This window comes from Melanostigma gelatinosum, assembly GCF_949748355.1.
Source record: "Melanostigma gelatinosum genome assembly, chromosome: 18".
Classification (NCBI taxonomy): domain Eukaryota; kingdom Metazoa; phylum Chordata; class Actinopteri; order Perciformes; family Zoarcidae; genus Melanostigma; species Melanostigma gelatinosum.
In genome coordinates, this window is record NC_136651.1 from 18,458,269 (window position 1) to 18,480,995 (window position 22,727).

The 22,727-nt window shown below is 46.1% G+C and overlaps 1 protein-coding gene across 2 annotated transcripts in view; it reads left to right on the forward strand.

Moving 5' to 3' along the window:
- Nucleotides 1-22,727, forward strand: part of il11ra (interleukin 11 receptor subunit alpha) — a 72,219-nt gene that overhangs the window by 39,454 nt on the left and 10,038 nt on the right. The window contains exons 2-9 of one of the 2 annotated variants that reach the window (XM_079289137.1): nucleotides 1,015-1,111; nucleotides 6,452-6,518; nucleotides 7,613-7,779; nucleotides 8,358-8,472; nucleotides 8,826-8,989; nucleotides 9,889-10,052; nucleotides 10,202-10,346; nucleotides 10,641-10,748. In XM_079289137.1, the coding sequence (XP_079145263.1) occupies nucleotides 1,015-1,111; nucleotides 6,452-6,518; nucleotides 7,613-7,779; nucleotides 8,358-8,472; nucleotides 8,826-8,989; nucleotides 9,889-10,052; nucleotides 10,202-10,346; nucleotides 10,641-10,748 (1,027 nt within the window). Of the gene's footprint in view, nucleotides 1-1,014; nucleotides 1,112-6,451; nucleotides 6,519-7,612; nucleotides 7,780-8,357; nucleotides 8,473-8,825; nucleotides 8,990-9,888; nucleotides 10,053-10,201; nucleotides 10,347-10,640; nucleotides 10,749-22,727 lie in introns of those variants that run through there. The other variant, XM_079289138.1, reaches the window with a different exon arrangement.

Sequence of the window (22,727 nt, forward strand, 5' to 3'; positions counted from 1 at the left end):
GAGGACAGAGACACAGAGAGAGAGAGAGAGAGAGAGAGAGAGAGGACAGATACACAGAGAGAGAGAGAGGACAGAGACACAGAGAGACAGAGAGAGAGAGAGAGAGAGAGAGAGGACAGATACACAGAGAGAGAGAGACAGAGAGAGAGAGAGGACAGAGACACAGAGAGAGAGAGAGAGAGAGAGGGGGAGAGAGAGAGAGAGAGAGAGAGAGAGGACAGATACAGAGAGAGAGAGGACAGAGACAGAGAGAGAGAGAGGACAGATACACAGAGAGAGAGAGAGACAGACAGACAGAGAGCGAGAGAGAGGACAGAGACACAGAGAGAGAGAAAGAGAGAGAGAGGACAGATACACAGAGAGAGAGAGAGGACGGAGACACAGAGAGAGTGTGCACATCTTGGTTAAATTACATAGAAAGAAGGCTTAGGGGTACCAAACCGCTCCATGGATCTGTTCTCCAGCACAACCTGAACTAAAACCTAACAAAGCCAGTGGAAACAGAAAATCATTTCCAGCATCATTTCCTTCTGTTCTTCAATGAGAAATGTGCTGTTAGTTTTGAGAAAGACTCGTGCTGACAGAGGTAGAAGCGACCGGTCGTCTTGAACCGTCGTCTTTGCGTTTTCGGACTGTTCGTGGCATAGAATTTGCAACAATAAGTAAAAAGGCAGACACAGCCTGGTGTGTGAATTTACAGCCTGCAACATGTTATTACCAAAGCATTTACACATTGGTATGTCGTCACTGCAGCTCCAGCGAGGAAATTGACCAAAGAAATTGGACGTTTCTGGTTTCCCCAAAGATCTTCCTGTTCATGCCAATTTACTTGCACGAAATGGACTCAGAATGATGATGATGATGATGATGTTGTTATGCTTACCGCCAAAACCTTTAGGCTTGAAAATAACTCTCAATAATTATACCTCATTTATTTCCCACCTCTCTCTCTCTCTCTCTCTCTCTCTCTCTCTCTCTCTCTCTCGCTCTCTCTCTCTCTCTCTCTCTCTCTAGATGCCAGGCCTTTTGTCCAGTCCTGTGTGTCTGACAGTCATCTGGTTTCTATCGTGGTCGCTGCGCCCCGGTCGAGCTCAGCTTCGGACTGATGAAGGTAACTCGTCTGCATGCTCACCGAGCAGAGAGAGACATTGTTCCCGAGGACGTATTTAAGACACACGGTTCTGTTAAGGATCAGCCGCGGATTCCTTTGTGAACTATTCTGGGCGCTCTTGACTTATCTCGACTCAAAGTGCTCGTGGGATCTAAAGCTCCTGCAGTAGAAAGGAGGGAGCAATTTCAAAGCAGAGTCCGAGCAGTTCTCCTGATCAGAGAACTTTTTGTTTTTGTTGAAACACATCAGTGTTCAACGTAATGGTTCCCTCTTTGTCTGATTTTTGATGTGCAACTTAATTTTTTTTATAGCTGAATTTGAATTCATGTTTTTTTTTTTATTACCTCTCTGCAAACAAGAAATCCACTGTTGAAGCCTTCTTCTTTTGTTCCCCCCCCCCCCCCGCCTCACACAGCGCTTGATGGATCTGTCTGACATTAAGAAACTCTCTTCTTTCTTTGAAAGACCCCCCCCCCCCCCATCGTTGTTTCGGTCTCCCTCTCTATTGCTGTATCTCTTTCTGAAGCCGGCCAAATGAACTGCTCCAACAATAAGAGCACTCGCCCTTGGCCCTTCAGGTGAAACTGTCAAAGTTTTCCCCTCCCATTAATTTTACCCTGCGGCAGCTCCAGAGTTCTTTTTTTTATGGTTTGGAAAGTACTGAATTTCACACAGCTTGCAATTTTCTGTGTCCACCCTGCCATCTGATTTCAATGTCAGGAGAAACTTGCAGCCTTCCTGTGTGAATTAGAGTGTGTGTGTGTCTGTGTGGTTTTATGCATATGTGTGTGTGCTAGCGCATGTGTCTGGGCCCTCTTGCCAGAGGGAGAATCAGATATGAGTGGAACGCTGTGGGTTTGGGGAATAATGTACTTCACTGCCAATAAAACATGAATACACACATTCAGACCAGCCAACTCTCTGCACTGCACTGAGGCCCCAGGTAACGCACACTCACAGGAACCTAGGGAGTGTGTGTGTGTGTGTGTGTGTGTGTGTGTGTGTGTGTGTGTGTGTGTGTGTGTGTGTGTGTGTGTGTGTGTGTGTGTGTGTGTGTGTGTGTGTGTGTGTGTGTGTTGGTGGTTAAAGGGGAAAAGAAAATCTGGAAAACACTGATGCGAGAGCCATTGACTAAAAAGATTGTGATAAATTAAAAGTTAATGAGAAAAGAGACAATGGAAGATTTTAATAATATCCTTAAGTGCAAATTAAATGCAAGTAGAAATGCAGTTTTTCTGAACTGTACTTGCCTGGTTGTGTGGACACACTTAAGGTCTGAATGGTTTTCTCATTTTTATTTCAAAATTGCAGTTCGAATGTGCAGTTGTCTAAACGCAAGAGCCACAATTTGAATTGTTAAATGTATAATTTAACAGTTTCTTCTTCACAAACTACAGAAAATGTAAGGACCACTGTTGCTGGTAAACTTCAGTTCATTTCTTGAGTTAGCGAAACAACAACACCAACATTCTTGGCCTTTTCTCGTTAATTCGAGAGGAGTGGGCTCTGTCTTTTTGCTGATCATATAAGACCAACCTAGTGGCAAGTGTTTTTGTGCACATGGTATAATGATGAAGGTGATCACACATCACACACCGCACATCACTTTCAGACAGGTAGCTCGCTAGTAGCTCGGCAGTTGTAGAGAGTAAGCAGACAGCTGAGAGTTTTAATGGAATCCCTGTGGGTGAACTTTTATGCCGATGACACAGTGTTTTAAGCTCGTCACCGTCAAGGCCCCCACGCTGGGACCTCCACAATTCAGAAACCCTGACACTTTGCAAAGCTAACGTTAGCTCAAACTGTTAAAGTGCCGAGCAGTCAACAGTCAGGCTTTACATGCAGTCAGTTTGATACCAGAGCATTGTCGGACACGACCAGCGGTGTGTCATCATCGCCATAACTGGGCAGCTCAGCTGTTATCAGTAGATACGTCACTTTTGGATGTCATGGTTCATTATTACTGAGTTATGTCAAGAACTAAAAAGACAATTCTGATACGGTACGCTTGGCACATTTATGTCTTTTTTAAATATTATACAGCCCAGAAATGCATGCCTGTGGTGTGAAAATAAACCCAATTTAAATTGCAATCTCCTCTTTGATCAGAAAAGCTTCATACGATTTTCTCCTGAAATTGTTCAGGTGTGCTCATTCCCGGTTTAACCTCCCAATGAGTCATTTGAATAATCTGTCTGGTCTTGTTGTCTGTCTGTCCTGTTGCTATTTACCTGATCTCAGGCTTTAATTTAATGATTGAAACAATATCAGGGCAGTTGAAAACTATAGTGGACAGAACTATCAAAATACGAAACGTGGAACATAATAAATCCTTTCTGTGATACATGTTTTTCAAATGTCCCACAGCTTTGTTCACAGTGTCCAATAAATAAACCGCTGTCTTAGAAGCTCCGATTTATTCACCCTGCCTTGTGTTGTATATTACATTACATTACATTAGTCATTTAGCAGATGCTTTTATCCATGACAAAGTGTTTCCCATACCCACTGCAGCAGAATAAACAGGCCAATTAAATAAAAAAAGGAGCTCAGTAGAATTCATTGTCCTGCTTTCTGCTCGTCCACACAGAAACATGAATGTAGCTTTATGTTTTACCTCGGCTGTCTCTCTTCCCACCGCCACTAAAACAACAGCAGGCAGGCCAGAAAAGCGATCTTTTGGGTGTGAGTGAAAACCAAGCGTTGAAAAGGCCCTCGGTAACTTGAGTTTGTGTAAACTTGGATTTAGGATTGTCGGCCCCTGAAGGGCACATGAAGTTATTGCAGAAGGGGAAAGTAACATCAATGTACACCAACAGAGCACACTGAATAATAACATGCTTCACCTGCCTGGTCCCCTTACTGATGCAATCGACAAAGTCACTTTTCTTTCATCGAACTTAATGATTGTAATCCTTTTGCGATACCATTTTCCGCTCAGACTTGTGACACAATGATGGGTTTGTATCAGAAATGAAGGAGAGGAAAAAACAAATGGGACAAATTGTTTGTTACGAAGGGAGGAGAGGCAGCAGGGAGTGTGCATGCCTGAGTGATTGAGGCTGAGAATTAATGAAGGTGCATGCGTGGCAGACTGGCAGTCAGAGTGATGTTTTTCCACTTCAGATCTACTGTAAACGCCAGCTTTTCATGTTACGGAGCCAAGCTAAACATGCACGCACATACTGAGATAGAGTATCAGCTTGGCCAATTACTGCAGTCAACACAAAATATTTGCTCAGGTATACACTGCACTTAGTATTGCTTCAAATCTGCTCCGCCTGCACAATTTAGCTGGATGGCAAGTTCAGCAGCTGCTAAAACTCTTCTGTTGTGATACAAACTGTACTTGGCCTGTCAGCTTTTTCTCACAGTTTTCAACACACTGAAATTGCAATAAAGCGAGGTCACCGAAGGTTTGATCTTGACGATTACTCACCAAACCTTCGGTGACCTCGCTTTATCGCTTTATGCAACGCAAATGTCATTTTGTCATGATATGAGGAAATTACATTCAGAGCCGTTGAAAAAGGGTGGAGACAGAAATCTCACAGATGGATATCTCAAAACCGCAGCACACAGCTGAAGCTATTTGCATGGATAGGCACCACAAAAGGGTGTATTTGTAGCCAGTGAATCAATCTTATGAACAAGCAAATTCAGACAGTGTGCAGAAAGCAGCTTGAATCTGTCCAAATTGAAATGTGTTGGGCTTTGTTTCTCAGTTGGATCAGCACCGGTACATTTCCACATTTCAAAGGCTCATTATTCGTATCAAAAATGTTTCTAATTGGAATGTGTGTGTTTGGTCTAAGTGTCCATCATTGCTATTTTCCCACCGGCACAGCCGTCATGTCCACACCACGCTGTGTAAGTAGCTATCTGTGCCCCTCTGCACGCTAGAGGCATTGTTGACACATTGATATCTTGAGGTGGCAGAAAGAGATTGCGCCTTTGACCAACAAAAACCTGGTCTAAAGTCAGTGGTGCAATAGTTTCCTGCTATTTAAAGGTAACGTTATTCAGATATCAAGATGTGCCGACACAGGCAGGTTCCCAATACACGCAGGGACCTACACGCAGGGACCTACACGCAGGGACATACACGCAGGGACCTAGACGCAGGGACCTACACGCAGGGACATACACGCAGGGACCTACACGCAGGGACCTACACGCAGGGACATACACGCAGGGACCTACACGCAGGGACCTACACGCAGGGACATACAAGCAGGGACCTACACGCAGGGACCTACACGCAGGGACATACAAGCAGGGACCTACACGCAGGGACATACAAGCAGGGACCTACACGCAGGGACCTACAAGCAGGGACCTACACGCAGGGACATACAAGCAGGGACCTACACCCAGGGACCTAGACGCAGGGACCTAGACGCAGGGACCTACACGCAGGGACCTACACGCAGGGACCTAGACGCAGGGACCTACACGCAGGGACATACACGCAGGGACATACACGCAGGGACCTACACGCAGGGACCTACACGCAGGGACCTACACGCAGGGACCTACACGCAGGGACCTACACGCAGGGATCGGTGCATTTGCCCACATGCACTCGAATGGAGCTGTTGGTGGGACAGAGGATCAGGTGACGGCCGAGGCTCGGCTGCTCCTGTAGACGGTCCGCTCGCACTCTTTCACTTGGTGCACAAGCAGATGCGTTCCCCTCGGCAGAAAACCTGCTCGCTCCTCAGATTTACTGATGGACTAACAACGCTCCAGGTACAGGCACACTTGGCTTTTAAAGGCAATTAGAGATGCCACTCTAATTGGTTTAATTCATATAATGCCCACAACACACCTATTAATGAAGAGACCACTTTAGACCCCTTGCGCTTCACTTTGGGCTCAGATTACGAGCTGGTTGACGAGCAAACCTGGAGTCGGATACACCCTAAATGCCCTTGAGCTATGTACTTTAGACCATGCGCCATAGACCGTTTAAATAGGGGCCCTACATCTGTGTCTTGTTCTAGATATCTTCTTGAAACGCTTCTCTTTCTATTACTGTAGCGATATTAAAGTGGATTTGCTAATAGAGCGATTATTTGAATCCTGATAATAATAAAGTGTCAGAAAAATAAAACCCTTGAGCAGCTTCAGACGGCGTGCCAAAGTCTCCCCGGCCCAGTGTCTGCAGGATCCCAAACCTTGTACGGTCATGTTATCGTGATACTGTTGACTCCACTGTAAATGGCGGCGCCTAAATCACATTGATACAGACAACGCGGACGCGTGGTATTTCTGCACGGTATTTGCAGTACGCACATACCCGCTTTGATTGTTTTGTGTGATGTCCGTGTGTTGCAGTGTCAGGTGTGCGGTACGGGCAGATGCAGTCCAATGTGACACTGGCCTGCGGGAAGTCACGAATCAGGTGAGGAGAGCAAACAGTTTCCTGTGTACGTTGAAGTTATGTCTCTTTGTCTTCTCATGACAAAGAGGTGTTTACAGCACAGTCATATGGGAATTTGAAAGATTTTTTTTGAATTATTATTACATTCAATAGTCATACAGGAAGAAAGTCATCAAGACGTTGCAGTGATATCCATTTGTATAGGATTCATCAGCCAGCTGTGTTCATGTTGTCAATGAATTAAACTGCTGTTTTGATGGTGGTCTGACGGTCAACAACAGGAGATTACTTATCATGTTACAAAGGGTTAACCAGTGCAAAAAGGCAAAATGATCTGTTTTGAGAGACGGTGTTTCTGTCATTTCAATGAAAACAAAAGTCAGTCAAAAACAAATACAAATTAGAGGTTATACAGTGAATTGCATTGTATTGTCAGCAAATCAGATAATAAGACAAACCCAGTAGTTAATTAACCCTTCTGACAGTTATTATCTGTGGAACAACAGCTTAATGATTCTTATTCTCGTGTGCCACAGACGGTTATTGTTGCAGGTAAACTAACATGGCTGTTGGTTGTAGTCTCTTCGTGGGATTTGTTGTCGGTGAGAAATACAAAGAATAAACCGGCTGTTTTGTTCAAATGAAAGTTGTGATATGTAGATTTCGGTATTTCATTCCTCTGATAATGTCCTTTTAAAGCAGTATTTTCAAAACAGTTAATTTTTTTGTGAACCAGCTCTTTAGAAGAGATAAATCTTTTGATAAATCACAACTTTATTTTATGCATGTGTTATTGAAAAACATAAATACATGTTAATTACTTTATGAATGAGACCAAATCAATGCATTGAGGGGGTTAACAGGCTCTTTTAGTTTTCCTCGCATCAATACAGAACGTACACCAGCCTTTCATATTTGATCCATAAGTCATAAGTAGGCTACAATTATTAGAACAATACAAACATCCAGGCTCCCTCATGTGGCTCAAAGGCGTACTGCAGTATGTATGGGAGGAAGGAATTCTCCATATTGTCTCGTCTTTTGTGAACGACTGCTCTAAAGAGCTCAGCTCTTGTTCGGCCACAATAAGTAAACTCTCATGTGTTCTCCACCAGGACGCCGGTGGCATGGCATCTCAACCACAGCTCAGCGCTGCCGTGGCACAGAGTGACCTCCGATGGAGCCTTACTGCTGCTGCGCGTCGACCACTCGGCGCAGGGCAACTACAGCTGCTACGACGCCCGGGGGCTCCTCCTCCACTCCGTCACACTCAGGCTGGGCCGTAAGTGTTGTCGTGCTGCCACTTGTCCTGGCTATGCAGCGCCTCATTTGGGAGGCATTACACTTTGAACACCTCTGCCATACTTTTAGTCTCTCGCTGCAGCCTTTAAAAAAAAAAAGAAGAGTCTTTGCAGCAGGAACATGCGTACGTCCCTCGTGTGTCTCTTTCATCCCTCTAATTATATTTCTGTCTCCCCCTTTTACTTCATGAATGAGTTCCTCCTCTCAACATTTGATTGATGCCGGCTCTGTTAAAAAACGCAGACGGTCAGAGCGGCGCTGCTGGTCCTCAGAGGGAAGTGGTCTTGTCGGCCGTCTAATCGACAAAAGCCCTCCGCTTCCTGTAGCTGTCTCCAACAGGAAGCGGCTCCCTTAAGTGGGCTTCCTTTTTAAAGGGACGGGGACTTTTCTTTTTCCACAGAACTGGCCAAGCCTCTCCTGAAATATTCACAATAGGGACACCAGAGCACAGAGCTGCTCATTTACGACCCGAGGACGAGACAGAGAAACATTTCAAATATTACATTTAATAGGTTCGTTAAAACGTACTCCCTCTCTCTCCTGACTCCCGTCTCCCAGACCCCCCTGGGCTGCTGAGCGTTTCCTGTCAAGTGCCCAATCACACGCACGTTCGCTGCTCCTGGACGGAATCGGTGAAGACCTTCCTGCCAGCCAAGTACGACGCCTCCTTCAGGTAAGAGCGAGTTACTGCAAGCCCAACAGCAACGCCCAGGGTCACATTCACAATGGGCAACAGAGGCTAAACATAGTGCATGTGCCACAGATGTTACGTTTAGAATGAGCTGCATGTAGCGTGAGTGGTGTCCCGATGGGAACCCTGTCTGTGCTTCTCTGCTTCCATCTCTGGCCATGTGGCACTCAGTGGAAACATTTCACCACAACTCATCACAGCAGTGCTTCTCAAGCAAAGTGTCCAGCTGAGGAAACTCGAGCATCGGTGTCTTGTTTCTGAACGTTTCGGCACACTCGAGTTGTGTCTCACCCGACAGAATGCAACATTCTTTTCTTGTTTTTGTTTCGTGAAAGGGGGACCGGTCAGGAGTGGAGGCCATGCGTCCTGGATGTGGCCCGCCAGCTCTGCGACATCTATCATCCTGCCTTCTGGCAGACCATCCACACCCTGAGGATCACAGAGACCAACGCCCTGGGGTCTGAGACGACGTCCGCCCGCTTTAGGTTGCACGAGCTATGTAAGATCACATTAAAACACGCACACACACACACACACACAGCAAAGGAGTGGTTCAAGAAATGTATTTTTCCTATTTTAGTGACACATTTCTATGATGTCTATGAAGCACTTAGGTGGTATTTTCTTCTCTGAGGGTTGATCATTTTCACCATTATTTCTGCTTCCAGTGCTCTACTGAAACAGGCTATTTAATGTCTGCTATTGTCACTATTCTCTGTGATTCCTACCAACACACATTTAAAAAACGCTGTTACAAGCCTCATGCTTCCAGTCACGTCCATTATCTGCTCCTCTTGTGCCTCAAAACAACACAGACACACAAACCGATGCTTTCCCCCTCAAAGAAGCTAAAAGATGCATTTACCTTCCCGTCCTTTTCACATGTGCTTGTTTTCATCAGATCCTTCCCTTTCTGTCCTCGCGTAATGACCTCAATTATCTTGTTTTGCTGCTCCTCTCCGTGCGCATGGCGTTCTCGTCGCTCTCGAGCGGAGGCCGTCCCGCGGCGTCCTCGAAGGCGGTCTTCGTAGCGGCTGCTGGAGTGCCTGCTGGATATCGCTCACCGCTTTTTCCCCCTCAACCTCTGCATACTGTTTTTTTAGTCACAGTGGTGCTTCAAATATGCTGCAAAACACAAGATTCCAAAAGTTGTGGATCGTTGTGTCAAAAGCGCGGTGCTCTATGCATAGAAAGAGTGGTCATTTGTGATCAAAGCTGCAACGGTAGACCACTCATCAGATACTTCTTGTGGTTTTGGCTTTTTCGGTTTAATCTGCCCTCTCGTACTTGATCTCTTTCTTGCTGTCCTTTAAATAGTGTGCCAACCATAGAGGGAATACTTGTGGCTCAATCTCTTTCTAATTTTCTTTTTCTTTTTTTATCTCTCCTTGTTTGCAGTGAAACCGGACCCTCCAGAGTCTCTGCTGGTGGAGGCCCTCGAGGGCCATCCAAAGAGGCTGATGGTCTCGTGGGACTTCCCTGCCTCCTGGCCGCTGCATGCTGCTTTCCCCCTCATGTTTCAGATCAGATACAGGCCACACGGCTCCGTGTACTGGTCCGAGGTTAGTCAGCGAGGCTCCGCTGTGTACACTGTATACAGGTTGCATTAAAGAAAAGAAAACTGTAGTTTCTGTTGAAACTTCGGTTGATGAATGTGTTGTGCTGATCAGATGAGCGAGTGGTCATCGAACCTCTTTCTCCATCCCATCAGGTTTTCTCCGAGGAGAGTCCAGTCATGATATTTGACGCCCTGGCCGGTCACCTCCACCAAGTTCAGATTCGAGCCCATGACGGGGTGAACTCCGACAGCCAGTGGAGTGAATGGAGTCCCCTGCTCCACGCCAGGCCTTGGGAAGGTCAGAGAGAAAGATGAAGGAGAATGTTGATGTCTAAGACTAAAGTCAGTTTGTTTGTGGAGCACATTTAAAAGCAACAAAAGCGCTCCACGGAGAGACGACACAATACAATCAGCATCGTAATGAAACTCAGTAAATACGATTGAGTCACGTTGGACTCTGTGTCAAGTGAACATTTATTGATTCAGTATTTTCTGAGGTTTTATAAACCAAAAGGTGAATCTGTAAAATGATCTGCATATGAATGGTTCCTCACGAGAACACGTGTGTGTGATCACTCTGTTTGTGCTGCAGTCTCCTCCACACCTGAATCTCCAGACGAGCTCCAGCCAGAGGAAAGCTTTCCAGAATATTTCTTTCCCTTCAGCACAAAACCTGAAATCTCCACCACAAAGTCCCACAGTAAGTTCTGTTTTGGGGTCTTTTCTGCCTTTATTTGACAGCACAACTGAAGGGGGGGGGGGGGGGGGGGTTGACAAAGGACTGCGGGTCGGATTCCAACCCGGGCAGCAGCGATTCGGCGTTTCAAATGACGCATCAGTCACATTCAGGCACAACATCAGCACTGTATGTGTCTTTATGTTGGAATTTCAATGCCAAGACTTTTGCTACTTCGTGCACCTCAGTTGTTTGTGCTACGATCACTGCTACTGCTCCGAGTACATCGACCACCACTCCTGTTACGGTTACTGTAACTGCTTAGTTCGGTACATCCGCTGCTACATTGCTATCACAACTAATGTGTTCACTGCCGTCGCTACAAGCGCGTGTCCTCATCCCTCCCTGGAGTTAAATGCACGCACTGAAACTTTGTTTGATTAAAAAGCAAAACATCCGTCATCTCATTTTGTCAGGTTGATCAAAAGACCAGATCAGTTTTGAAACGCGTCTGTTTCCCGCTGGTTTGGCTTTCAAACAGCGGGACGAGGAGGTATTTACTGTTATTATTCTCCAGGTAGAGCAGTACAAGTACCTCGTGTCTGGCTTCTTCCCCAAATGACACATAACTGCAGTGAATTGTACCTGCGGGGTCTGATGTTCTCTACCTGGATGACAGGCTAAGTACACAGCAGCTCACATGTACACGGGCAAACAAAGAAACACACACACGGGAAAAAGCAGCCTGCAGCTGCTTGCAAGCGTGCGCATCAAAAATATACACGTGCACGATACGTACAAATAGTATGCAGGTGTAAACATGCGCCACCCGCTCAGCAGCATATACAAGCAGACAGATAGACACAGGCTGGAATCAGGCTGTGTGTGTGTGTGTGTGTCCACTGTCATTTGTGTTTTTGCACGTTTTATTGTTAATGTGTGTCCGTGCTTTGTTGTTGTTGTTGCTTTGTTTCACAGTTCACGTTCAACAGCCTCGTGTCTTGTGTGTGTGTGTGTGAGAGTTGTTTTCCCTCTCTCAGTATGATGAATGCGTGTGTGTGAAAGCTGTAATGGCACATTTAAAATTTGCTTCCCACCACAGAGTAATTAAATCTGAGAACACACACGCATACCGCTATTTATTTTTCTCTTTTTATTTTTGCCTCAGAAGCACACAAATATATGAAATACACAGGTTTCAGAAGACAAAACACAGCGAGGTGTGAACTGTGTCTGTGTTGTGAAAAAATGTGTAGCTGTCTTTCACACTTAGAGCAGGTTTAAGAATGAAACAGAAGCTCTCAGAGGCGTATAGTTAAATCAAAAGCAATAGGTTTATTTATCAACAGAGGAGTTATTCAGCCCTGCAGTAATACGTGCACGGGTCACTAATAGCTTCACTCGCAGAGTTCCACCATCAGACACACTTCAACACATCAGCATGATCCTTAATATATGGGGTCCGCCCCCTTGATACATTAGTCAAAGTCAAAGATGCAAACGTAGCACGTTTATGCCATGTATTACGCTTGGTTGGAAGCCGTGAATGTCCATTCACCTTTGGCCCCTCCCAATAGGCGTTGGTTTCCGTCAGTGTGAGTGAGGTGTTGTAAGCGTGAGGACCTACAGAAAGAGTGTGTGGAGAAAGCCGGGCTCAGCTGGGGCGTTGGCCCTCGCTTGAATCTCACTGTCTTATCTTTCTGAAAGATGGCTGCCTGCTCCTTGTGACGCAGTTAAATAAGTAACCTTTCACCTGCTTCTCTCTGGCCTTGCTGTGTTGTGAGCACTGTATAAGTGGTTAATAGTGCTGCATAAGATAATGGTTATTAAAACTACAAATATACTAGTGATTAATTAAACTGTATATATAAGCTAGTTGCTGATTAAGCTGTATATAAGCTAGCTGTTGATTAAACTGTATATAAGCTAGTTGCTACTTAAAGCTGCATATAAACTAGCTGCTGATTAAGCTGTATATGAGCTAATTGCTGATTAAAACTATATATAAGCTAATTTTATCAACAAATCCCTCTCTTGACGTCTGAAGGACGTCACTTTCTTTACTTTCCTACCCTGTTCACACGCTGGTGTCTTCCTCTGCCTCTCCTGACCCTACCAGGCTGTTCTGCTCTTCCCATACTGGGTAAGCTCCATAAGGAGGGGGTGGTAATGGTTCCTTGGAGAGGGCAGTGGTGATGAGACGGCCAACCAAAGAACGAATACAGGGTATTATACAACATCCACATGAGACCAATATTGCAATGAACACACCCACTGACACTGCTATTGACAAGATCAGGTGCTTCCATTTTCCAAACATGTTTTCCATCCAATCTCCAAATGGATTGTTCACACCTGATGCTTCCTGCATTTCGTTTGACAGTGCCCTCAGACTATTCAGTGCTTTTGTGACTGAACCGTCCGGCGCAGTATTGTTGGGGATGACAGTGCAACACAGGTCTCCAAACATTGAGCAAACACCTCCTTTTTCAGCAAGCAACATGTCCAAAGCCATTCTGTTTTGTACAGTAATCAAAGAAGTAGGGGCCAGCTGCTCAGCCAGACCCTCTATTGCATCCCTAGTATGATTAGCCAAACGAAGAACATTGTAATGCACATAATTGATACGATCAACATTTTTATTCATAATTATCATCCATGGAATAATACTTGCGACACTCTCAAAACCTGCTGCAATTTGGTCTACCAATTTGTATTCATTAGGCACTCCTCTGGGCACTCCGATAGCATCTATGTAGGTTGGACCTCTGTCCAGGCTGAACTCAGCTCCAGCTGCTCTTTTAGCTAAGATATGTCTGCGTCTGCGTTGGGTCAGGCTTTGTACTTTGTTTTGCTCCTGTACTATTTTGTCTCCCACTAAGGTAAGTGGCATTGCCAGCCTCACCATAGCACAGACTCCTATTGTAGATGGTGGTATGTTAGTGAATAAGCGCAGACCCCCACAGTAGTAGAATAGCCCTCCCCTAGCCCAAGAACCTATCTCTGAGCCTGGTCGTGTCATGTTGCACCAGTCTTCTGGCACACTACCTAGGTGGATTTGAGCTCTATCGTTGGTGAAATGGTAACAGACATATCTGGATCCTAGTCCTTTGTAAGCTTTGAAATAACCTACTGCAGTTTGGTTGTCAATCGGTGGGAATATGGATGCCAGAGTAGTGCAATGTGGTGGAGTAGCCATTTTAGTCATTTTTGTCATGCACGCGTATCCTGTTGGGTCAGATTCAGGATATAGTGGTGCTGGTTCGGTGAACATAGCTGGTCTAGCTGCAGCACAAGCTACACAGCCACTCATTTTGTTTTTTATAGCATTATCAACAATCCAATTTAACCAAACATTGTCGCTTCCTTGTCCTGTAGCTAATTGGATCACCTGTTGGGGAGTCCATTTAGAAAAGTCTTCTGATAAGACAGTAGGTGGGTCTGGTGGTGGCGGTTGTCTGTGCGGAATTATGTTTATTTGAATTCCTACTCTCGGGTCTTTGCCTGGGACGTCCACTAATAGGGCGAACCATATTATGTTTTTTCCTGTGCTGCTTTTGGTGACGTTGTTCAGAGACAGAGATAAGGGATTGGCTGTTGCTGAAAAGTCTCGTTGGAAGTCTATTTTGTCCCATAAGGTCCTTCTCGGACTTTCCCCTCGCATTGTTGGCTTCCACCGCCCTGTGTACTTTGTTACCGCCCCCCAGGAATGACAAAACGCTATGGACGGGACGTTCACGTAATTCTCACATCTGTTGACTATGGCATTGTCAGCACACAAATACACAGCACGACCTCTCCATGCTTTTGGTCGTCTTCCACAGTTAATCACATCACACAAATCAAAAGTAAAAACGGTTTTGCTCCCCTTGGTATAGTTTAAGGTCAGATATGCACGACACGCTTTTGGTGGTGGCTTGTATGCCGGTTCTGAGGCATCTCTTTTTTGCCTAACCTTCCCTCTCTCGAGGTCGTTTTGAGTTTTGTTCACATCCTCGCCGCTTGTTGTCAGGTTGAAGCTTGGATGACTCTCAAACCTTGTCAGATTTGGCATTTTCACATCCTTGCCACTTGTTGTCAGATTGCAGCTTGGATGACTCTCAAACCCTGTCAGATTTGGCATTGCCTCTGGCAGACAGTCATAGTTTCCGCTAGTTGGTTTGTTCACTGTTTTGTCCCCCATTTTCAATCCCAAAGTCAAGAATATCACAAATGCCACCCCCAAACCCAATAGGACCCACCCAGTTCTTTTACCTATCCTCATGTCTTTCCAGGTGACTGGGGGATGAATCCCCTGTGGCTGGATGTCCGTTCTCCCAAACAGATAAAACGGCATTTTGTGTCAGATTACCTCGGACCTCTGCTAAGGGTCTGGAACGCTCAGATGCTGGGGCACAATGTGTCAGGTGGTGCCAAGGTGCTCCTGATTTACCTATGACCTGGACCGAGTGTGAAGTAACCTCCTTCACTTCGTACGGCCCTGTCCACCTGGGGTCAGTCCACTTTCTCTTGTGAACTTTGACCCTGACCCAGTCACCCACTCGGATGAGATTTTTTACTTCCTCCTGGTCAGCTGCACTGGTCCGCTGGACCTGTTTGGAGAGAGCCTCCGTGAGAGTGATTAACGCAGTCATATATGCCTTCATTTCAACTTGCTGCACATCTAAAGCAGGAATATGACTACTGTCTCTTGGAGGACCAGGCATTTGCCTCCCTGTCATTAACTCATGTGGTGAAAGATGCGTCTCATTTCCTTGTGCGCTCCTCATTGCCATTAGAGCTAATGGTAAGGCTTCAACCCATGTCAGCTTTGATGCCGCACATGTCTTTGCTATTTTTGATTTTAGCGTCTGATTTGCCCTCTCTACCAGTCCTTGTGACTGTGGATGATACACTGATCCATATCTATGTCTGATTCCTAGTCTGGCTTCCACTTCCTGCAAATGCTTATTACTGAAATGTGAACCATTATCGGACCTTATGCATCTAGGAACACCATAGCGAGGTATCAGTTCTGTTTGCAGCCACTTTATTACTGTCTGTGCGTCTTCTTTTTTAGTTGGGATTGCCTCCACCCACTTTGAGAATCTGTCCACCATTACCAAAATGTATCTTTTTCCTTGTACTCTGTTATCATGTCCCATGTCAGTAAAGTCTATGCTGATGTCTTGGAAGCAGGCTGATGGTACAGGATAAGAGCCCATAGGTGTTTTGTACGGTTTCTTCACATTGTGATCCCCACAGGTGGTGCATTCGTCGCAGAAGAGGTACACCATACTTTCCATGCGTGGGTGCCACCACAGTGCTTCCACCCTTTGTAATGTTCCTTTCTTTCCTTCGTGCGTTGGTCCATGTGCCTCTGGTATCAGTGAGACACACAATTCTGCTGGTGCTACCACTCTGCCATCATGGGATCTCCAAAGTCCACTTTCTCCTTTTGTTGCTCCTTTCCTTTGCCATTCAGACCATTCGTATGGTCCAGCCTTCTTCTGTATCTCAATCAGTGTTTCTTCAGTGATTTCGGGTTCTTGTATGGCTATTTTCAGAACCATCTGTTTTGGTCTGTATCCTCCTACTTCTTTAGCAGCTTCATCTGCCCTGTCGTTTCCCACACTTATTCTGGTCTTTGCCTTGCCATCATGTCCTTTGCATTTCATGATTGCCACTCTTTTTGGTAGCTTCATAGCTTCCACCAGTGCCATGATTTCCTTCTTGTGTTTGATGGGTGCGTCCATTGATGTTGTGTATCCTCTTCTTCGCCACATGGGCCCATCAACGTGAGCTGCTCCATGTGCGTAAGCAGAATCTGTGAAGATGTTTACTGATTTTCCTTCTGCTATTTTCAAGGCTTGTATGAGCGCTTCGACTTCTGCCAGTTGTGCTGATGCTGGTTGAGGTAGGATACCTGATGCTACTATTGTGTGTTCCATGTCTTCGAATTGTCTCACCACAGCATAGGATGCTGTGTTTCCGTCATCTCCTTTGTAGCAACATCCGTCCGTGTATAACCACATTTCTGCTCCTGGGATTGGTGTATTTCCCAGGTCTGGCCTTAGTTTGTTTTCAATGATTGCTCTTGCTTCGCAGCTGTGTGGTTGATCTCCTTGTCCTTGTTGTAGTGATGACGCCATATTGATTCCTCCTGTTTCATAGACAATATGTGGTCTTGTGCATTCTCGTTGAATTTTCGATTTTCTTGCAGCTCCGAACGTGAATTCTTTGCTGAGGAGGAATGCAGCCACACCATGATGTGTGTGGATTTTCAGAGGGTGGCACATGACAATGTGGGATGTTTTCTCGATCGCCTTTGCAATTGCCGCCATGTGTCTTGTACAGGTGGATTGGCCAACTTCAACTGGGTCCAGTTTTGATGAGTGATACATGAGTACCACTCTTTCTCCCCCTTTTTTCTGATACAAAACTGCATTTACCATCCCTCCTTTTTGTTCAGAAACATCTAGGTGGAAAGGGAGTAAATAGTCTGGAGCTTGAAGTGCCGAGGCATGTGACAAAGTCTGTTTGAGTTTGGTGAACGCGTCTTCAGCGTCTTGTGTCCACACCAGTGGGGCAGAGGTGTTTCTAGTTCCTGGTTCCTTGAGCAGGCTTCTGAGACAGGTGGTGAGGTCAGTGTAGTCTGGAATGTGACTACGAGAGTAGCCTGTTAGACCCAGGAATGACAGCATATGTCCCACGGTGATAGGTCTGTCATGATGGAGAATGCTGTCTCTGTGGGCTGTGCTTACAGCCAGGCCGCTAGATGAGAGAGTGCGACCCAGGAATGTGACTTGTCTCCTACATGTTTGGACCTTGGTCTTCTTAACTTTGTAGCCTTTTGAGGCTAACAGCAGCAGCAGAGTCTCAGTGGCCTCCAGGCAGGTGGCAGAAGATGGGGCAGCAATCAGGAGGTCATCCACATATTGTATGAGGACGACACCATCCGGCACCTCTATATCAGACAAGTGTAGTCTGAGATGATGGTTGAACAAACCTGGAGAACAACGAAAGCCTTGTGGCAGGCGAGAATAGGTGTATTGCTGGTCGTTGAATGTGAAAGCAAACAGTGTCTGTGAGTCTTTGTCCAGAGGGATGCTGAAGAAGGCGTTAGCAAGGTCAATTACTGTGAAATAAGAGTGCTGTGGGCTGAGATTTGTTAAGGCAATATGTGGATCTGGAACTGGATATGACGCCGGTTGTGTGGCATCATTGATTGGTCGAAAATCTTGTACCATCCGCCAGCCTGTGTTGTTTCCGGCCTTCTGCACTGGCAATATTGCTGTATTGTATGGTGATTGAGTTTTCACCAACACTCCAGCTTGTAGCAGACCTGCAATGGTCGGGGCGATGCCTGCGATTTGTTCTGGCTTTAGTTTGTACTGTGGATGCCAGATAGGAGGTGCAAATGGATCCAACAGCGTCACCTTCACAGGTTTGACCGTTGCCAATTTTCCCACATCATAAGGGCCAGTCGTCCATAGTTTCGCAGGCACGCCGTCCAATAGAGCTTGAGTTGCAGGATGGTCAGTGCATGGTTTACCATGATGGCGTGGCAGTGGTAAATGTTCAGGTAGTGTGTGTTCTTTGGTAGAGATGATCCATCGCCACATATCTTCTTCTGTTGCCTTCAGCAGTCCTGCTGTATCTGTGTGTGTCCATGACAGAGTATGTGCTCTTTTTATCATGGGGCCGAGTCCTCTGGCCTCTTGTCCAAATCCAACCGCTAGGGTGACGTGTGGAGCAGATTCTTTGCTGAGACCATACCACTTGGTCTGATAATCATCCAATATCACTGCTGCAGCCACGCCTTCTTTTCCACAATACACATCATGACATATTATTTTTGGAGTTAGGTGTGCCATATTGATGTCCCAATCTTCAGCATATGGGCAGTCTGGATCGTCCGTGACATTCATAGTGCAGTGCACATATGGCAGAGGAGTTTTATATGGATGCAGTCTTTGGATCTGTTCTCTGTGTATGTTGAACCAGAATTGAATTGTTGGTGTGCTTGGTCCTGTGGCTAGACATCTCAGCCAGTACACTTCTTCATCCAATGATTCCACATTAATGGACGTTTGTGGCATTGATAGTATTCGCACAGGCATTGATAGTGTGCTTGCAGGGGGAGGGTCCAGTGAGACCTGGACCCCTTCGTTGTTTAGCCATATTGTTAGACCGAATTTAGTCATCAGATCGCGGCCCAGTAGGTTTACTGGGCAGTTTGGAGCTGATAGGAAGCTGTGTGACCATTGTTGACTTCCAATTTGGACATTTAAAGGTTTAGTGCACCACTGGCGTTCTGGCGCGCCTGAGACCCCAACCACTGACACATATTTAGATGACAGGACCTGTGGAGACGTGAGGCTGGAATATGTTGCCCCTGTGTCCACCAAAAATGTGTGTGCCTGTCCGTTTATTGTGCAAGTGAGAGTTGGCTCACTTGCTAGTCCAAATTTCATGATGCCGGTGCCAGGTGGTTGTGGGGTGTCCTAGTAGGGATAATAGTTATTCGCCCACTGAGCTTGTAGTGCCTGGTTGACATTTTCTCCGGAGCTAGGATCATTTTGCGTCCATTGCTCAGTGCCTCCTAGTGGCGCCTGGTATGGCTGTCCAGCTTGATTCTGGTTTCGTGGATCCTGAAAGCCTCCTCTTCCTCTCTGATAATTTCCTCTTCCTCTGGGTCCTCCTCCTCTTCCACGTGTTGGGCCTTGTTGTTGCGGCTGACTACGTGAGCGGCAGTCACGTGAATAGTGACCAGGTTTTCCACAGTTGTAGCAGTAGAAAGTGCCTCCTTGGCCACCCCCTTGGTCACCTCCTCTTTGTCCTCCTCTTTGGTTTTGTTGCCATGGTTGCTGCACCATTACAGGGACCACTTGTGCTGCTAGTGGTTCCAGTTGAGCCATCTGCTTCTTTTTGTCCTTTGCAATCTTTTGGGCCGAGTCCAGGTCAGACAGCTGTCTCTTCATCAGTGCCACTTGCAGTGCCTTGAGCTCCACATCTGATGCTTCTGCAGCTGTTCTGTGTTTATCATAGTGATGCAGTACATGTTCTCTCCATGACGATTGAGTGAAGGAGGCGATGGCCACAGTGTTTTCAATCGCCTCTCTTACCTTTGCAGGCAATCCTTTGGTCACCATGCTTCTCCAGAGTGCCAATGATGTCTGAGATGCATCTGGGGATTCTCTAAATGTTGTTCTCCATACTTGCTCAGCGCGAGCTAGGAGATCTGCAGCAGGCTCCCCAGGCTTGGCCATGAAGGTTGACATTTGGCTGTGGTCTGTTGGGGTGGGGTACTCTCTCCGTATGGCCTGATGTAGTGCCAGCCTGACACCGCCTATGGGCGTGGGGTCAGGCGCGTTTGTGGTTCCTGCTGCGGCTTCAAGTTTTTTCAGTGTGTGTGGGTCTGATGCTCTGGCCAGCAGGCCTCTGTAGTCACCAAGTGCCAGTTTGTGGGCCTTTGTATATTTATCTAGCTCGTCTAGCCATGGCTCTGCTCCTGAAGACAGTGAAGGAAGTGCAGTCAGCAGTGTTGACATGTCCATGAAGGAGAAGGGAATAAATGCCATCTGGTGAGGGGCTGCAGCTGTTGGAGCTGCTCTGAGTGGCATCTGACGTGAGTCAGGCCCATATTGTTGTCCACTGCGCGTTGTTGATGGGGCTGTGGCATATCCTGTGAAATTTCCATTTAGCGTTAGCCTCTGTACTTCATGTGTTTGTGGCCATTTGTGTTCGTTGGCTGGCTGTGCAGCTAGTTCGATCAGCTCCTTCTCTTCCTCTGCACCAGGAACCCACAGGTCCGTTTGTGGTATAGCATGTCCCCTAGCCTCCATGTAAGGCGTATAGCCTGTTGCTGCTGCATGGTCTTTTTCCAGCTGTTCGAGCTCCTCCAGTTGTTGTTCCAGGATTATTTGAATATCCTCTTGTGTGTCGTCTTCTTGTCTGTGTTGGTAACGGTCTCTGATTGAGTTGCTCACTCTGTGCCGAGTTTCGAGTGGGGCTGTCAATTCGAAAGCATCGAAGCGTGGCCCATTGTGTGCGTCGACAATTAGTGTAGGTGTAGTTGCAGGTCCGGGTGTATTTGGCAGCCCTAGGGCGCTCAGGTGAGTCATCAGGTATCCCACAGTCTTCTCAACTTGCTTCGCTCTTTTTCTTCTCTCCTTTTCCTCTACTGAGACAGGTATCTGCAGCTCTCCTTCCTCTACTGCGAAGATGCCTTTCAGGAACCCCTTTGATACTGGTCTTGCTGGAGCCTGAATAAAAGGGTTTGTGGGCACATAATTTGGAGGGGGAGGTGGGAGATCAGGGTACAGTTGGCTTTGTTCATGTTCATGCTTGTCTTTGTGTTGCGGTGGCAGGTCAGGATACAGGTTGCTTTGTTCATGCTTGGGCTTGTCATTGTCGATAGGGGTGAATGGGTTGTTGGCATATGAGGGAGGGGCAGTGGATGAGGGTGTTAGGGCCGGAAACATGCCTCCGCTGTGTTTGGCGGCCTCTAGTGGTGAACGTGCTGCTTCAGCATCCAGCTCCATTGCGTTCCATGGCTCTTTGCCAGCCCGCTCCATCCATCTCTTCTCGATTCCAGTGAGAATCAGCTTACTGCCCATCCTGTTGTTATCAAAATCGAAGCACCTTTTAAGATAAGGCCAGACGCCTTTTTCTGCAGCTGCGTTGTTTCTTGCTGTTCTTTTTCCCATGTTTAGATATCTTGGATTTCTGTCCTGCCATTCGTTCTTCTTCTCTTCACAGTGTCTCATCACTTCCCTGCTCATCTGTTGCACCATCTCTTCTGAAGGGGAACAATTCAGCCGTTCTCCATCCCAAATGGCTTTATCTTTCCATCTTTTTATCAATCTTTTGTAGGCGTGTTGTTCCACTGGCCAAAGTTTGCTTCGTCCATTAATCCTGCTCTGTTCCTGGACTGCATTCTCCAAGATGCACAGATAAGAGGAGTGTTTCTCAGCCATGATGTGTGTTTCTGTAATATGCAATAAAAGTCTGAAATCAGTATTCCCAAATGTCCACACGATGGAGCCAAAGCTCCTGTCCAATGTTCATGTTGCAGTTCTTGAAGAGGCCACAGAAAAGCCAACATGCATAACAAATGTTTTTTTTTCTTTTCTTATCATGAAGCACCAGCAGAGGGAGCCAACGCTTCTCCCAAGTTTTCTGGTGTCTGTTTGAACTCAGATCAATGTCATTCACACTGCCGCATGTCTTAAAACCTGCTTTTCTCAGTAATATGTGTGTGTGTGAAATGATGATCTATTTTATTATTAACACTTATGGTGAAGAGGACGAAAACAGTACAGTTATAGAGTTATTTCGAAGTCTCTGTGTGAATGGACACAAAAGCTCGTCCATTATACTAATTTGGCAATTTGCAGCCCTAATCTTATGGTTTTAGCAAGCATTACTGTTCAGGGGTCACTGACCTTTATTCTGTTGTACGAAAGAATGACGGAGTGCTTCTTTCGGCGTTTTAAACCTTCATACAGTGACCCCACAACTCCGCAATATAAGCTCTACAAGTATAACGCATATTATTTAACAGTGTATGAATATATATTATTTACAAATCTCCCTATATACCCTTGCTAGGTGTGAAATGCTATGTTTTGATTACTCAAGCAATGGCTTGTAACTAAATATTTTATAAGACAGAGAGAGAGTCAACCTTGCCCCCACCTTTTTAAATATCTGCCGCTAACTGTCCTTGTAAGTAGACACAAAGCAAGGCCGCATCTGTGTTTTTATCAGGAGTAGTCAAACCCTCCCTAATTTTCCCAGCGCCTGTCTTGACTAAATGAATAGAAGCTTTGTAGCAGCTTTAAACCTTGTACATTCCTAATTTTTAGCGACTGTCTGGCTGGAAGAATAGAAGCTGTGTATCAGCTTTAAAACTTTTTTTTTTCTGGTTGCATGAGTGACTGCTGTGTTTCCGCATTACACTTTGCTAACAGTCCCTGGGGAACCCAATTTTCCAATAAATTTAACTACGCCAGTAAA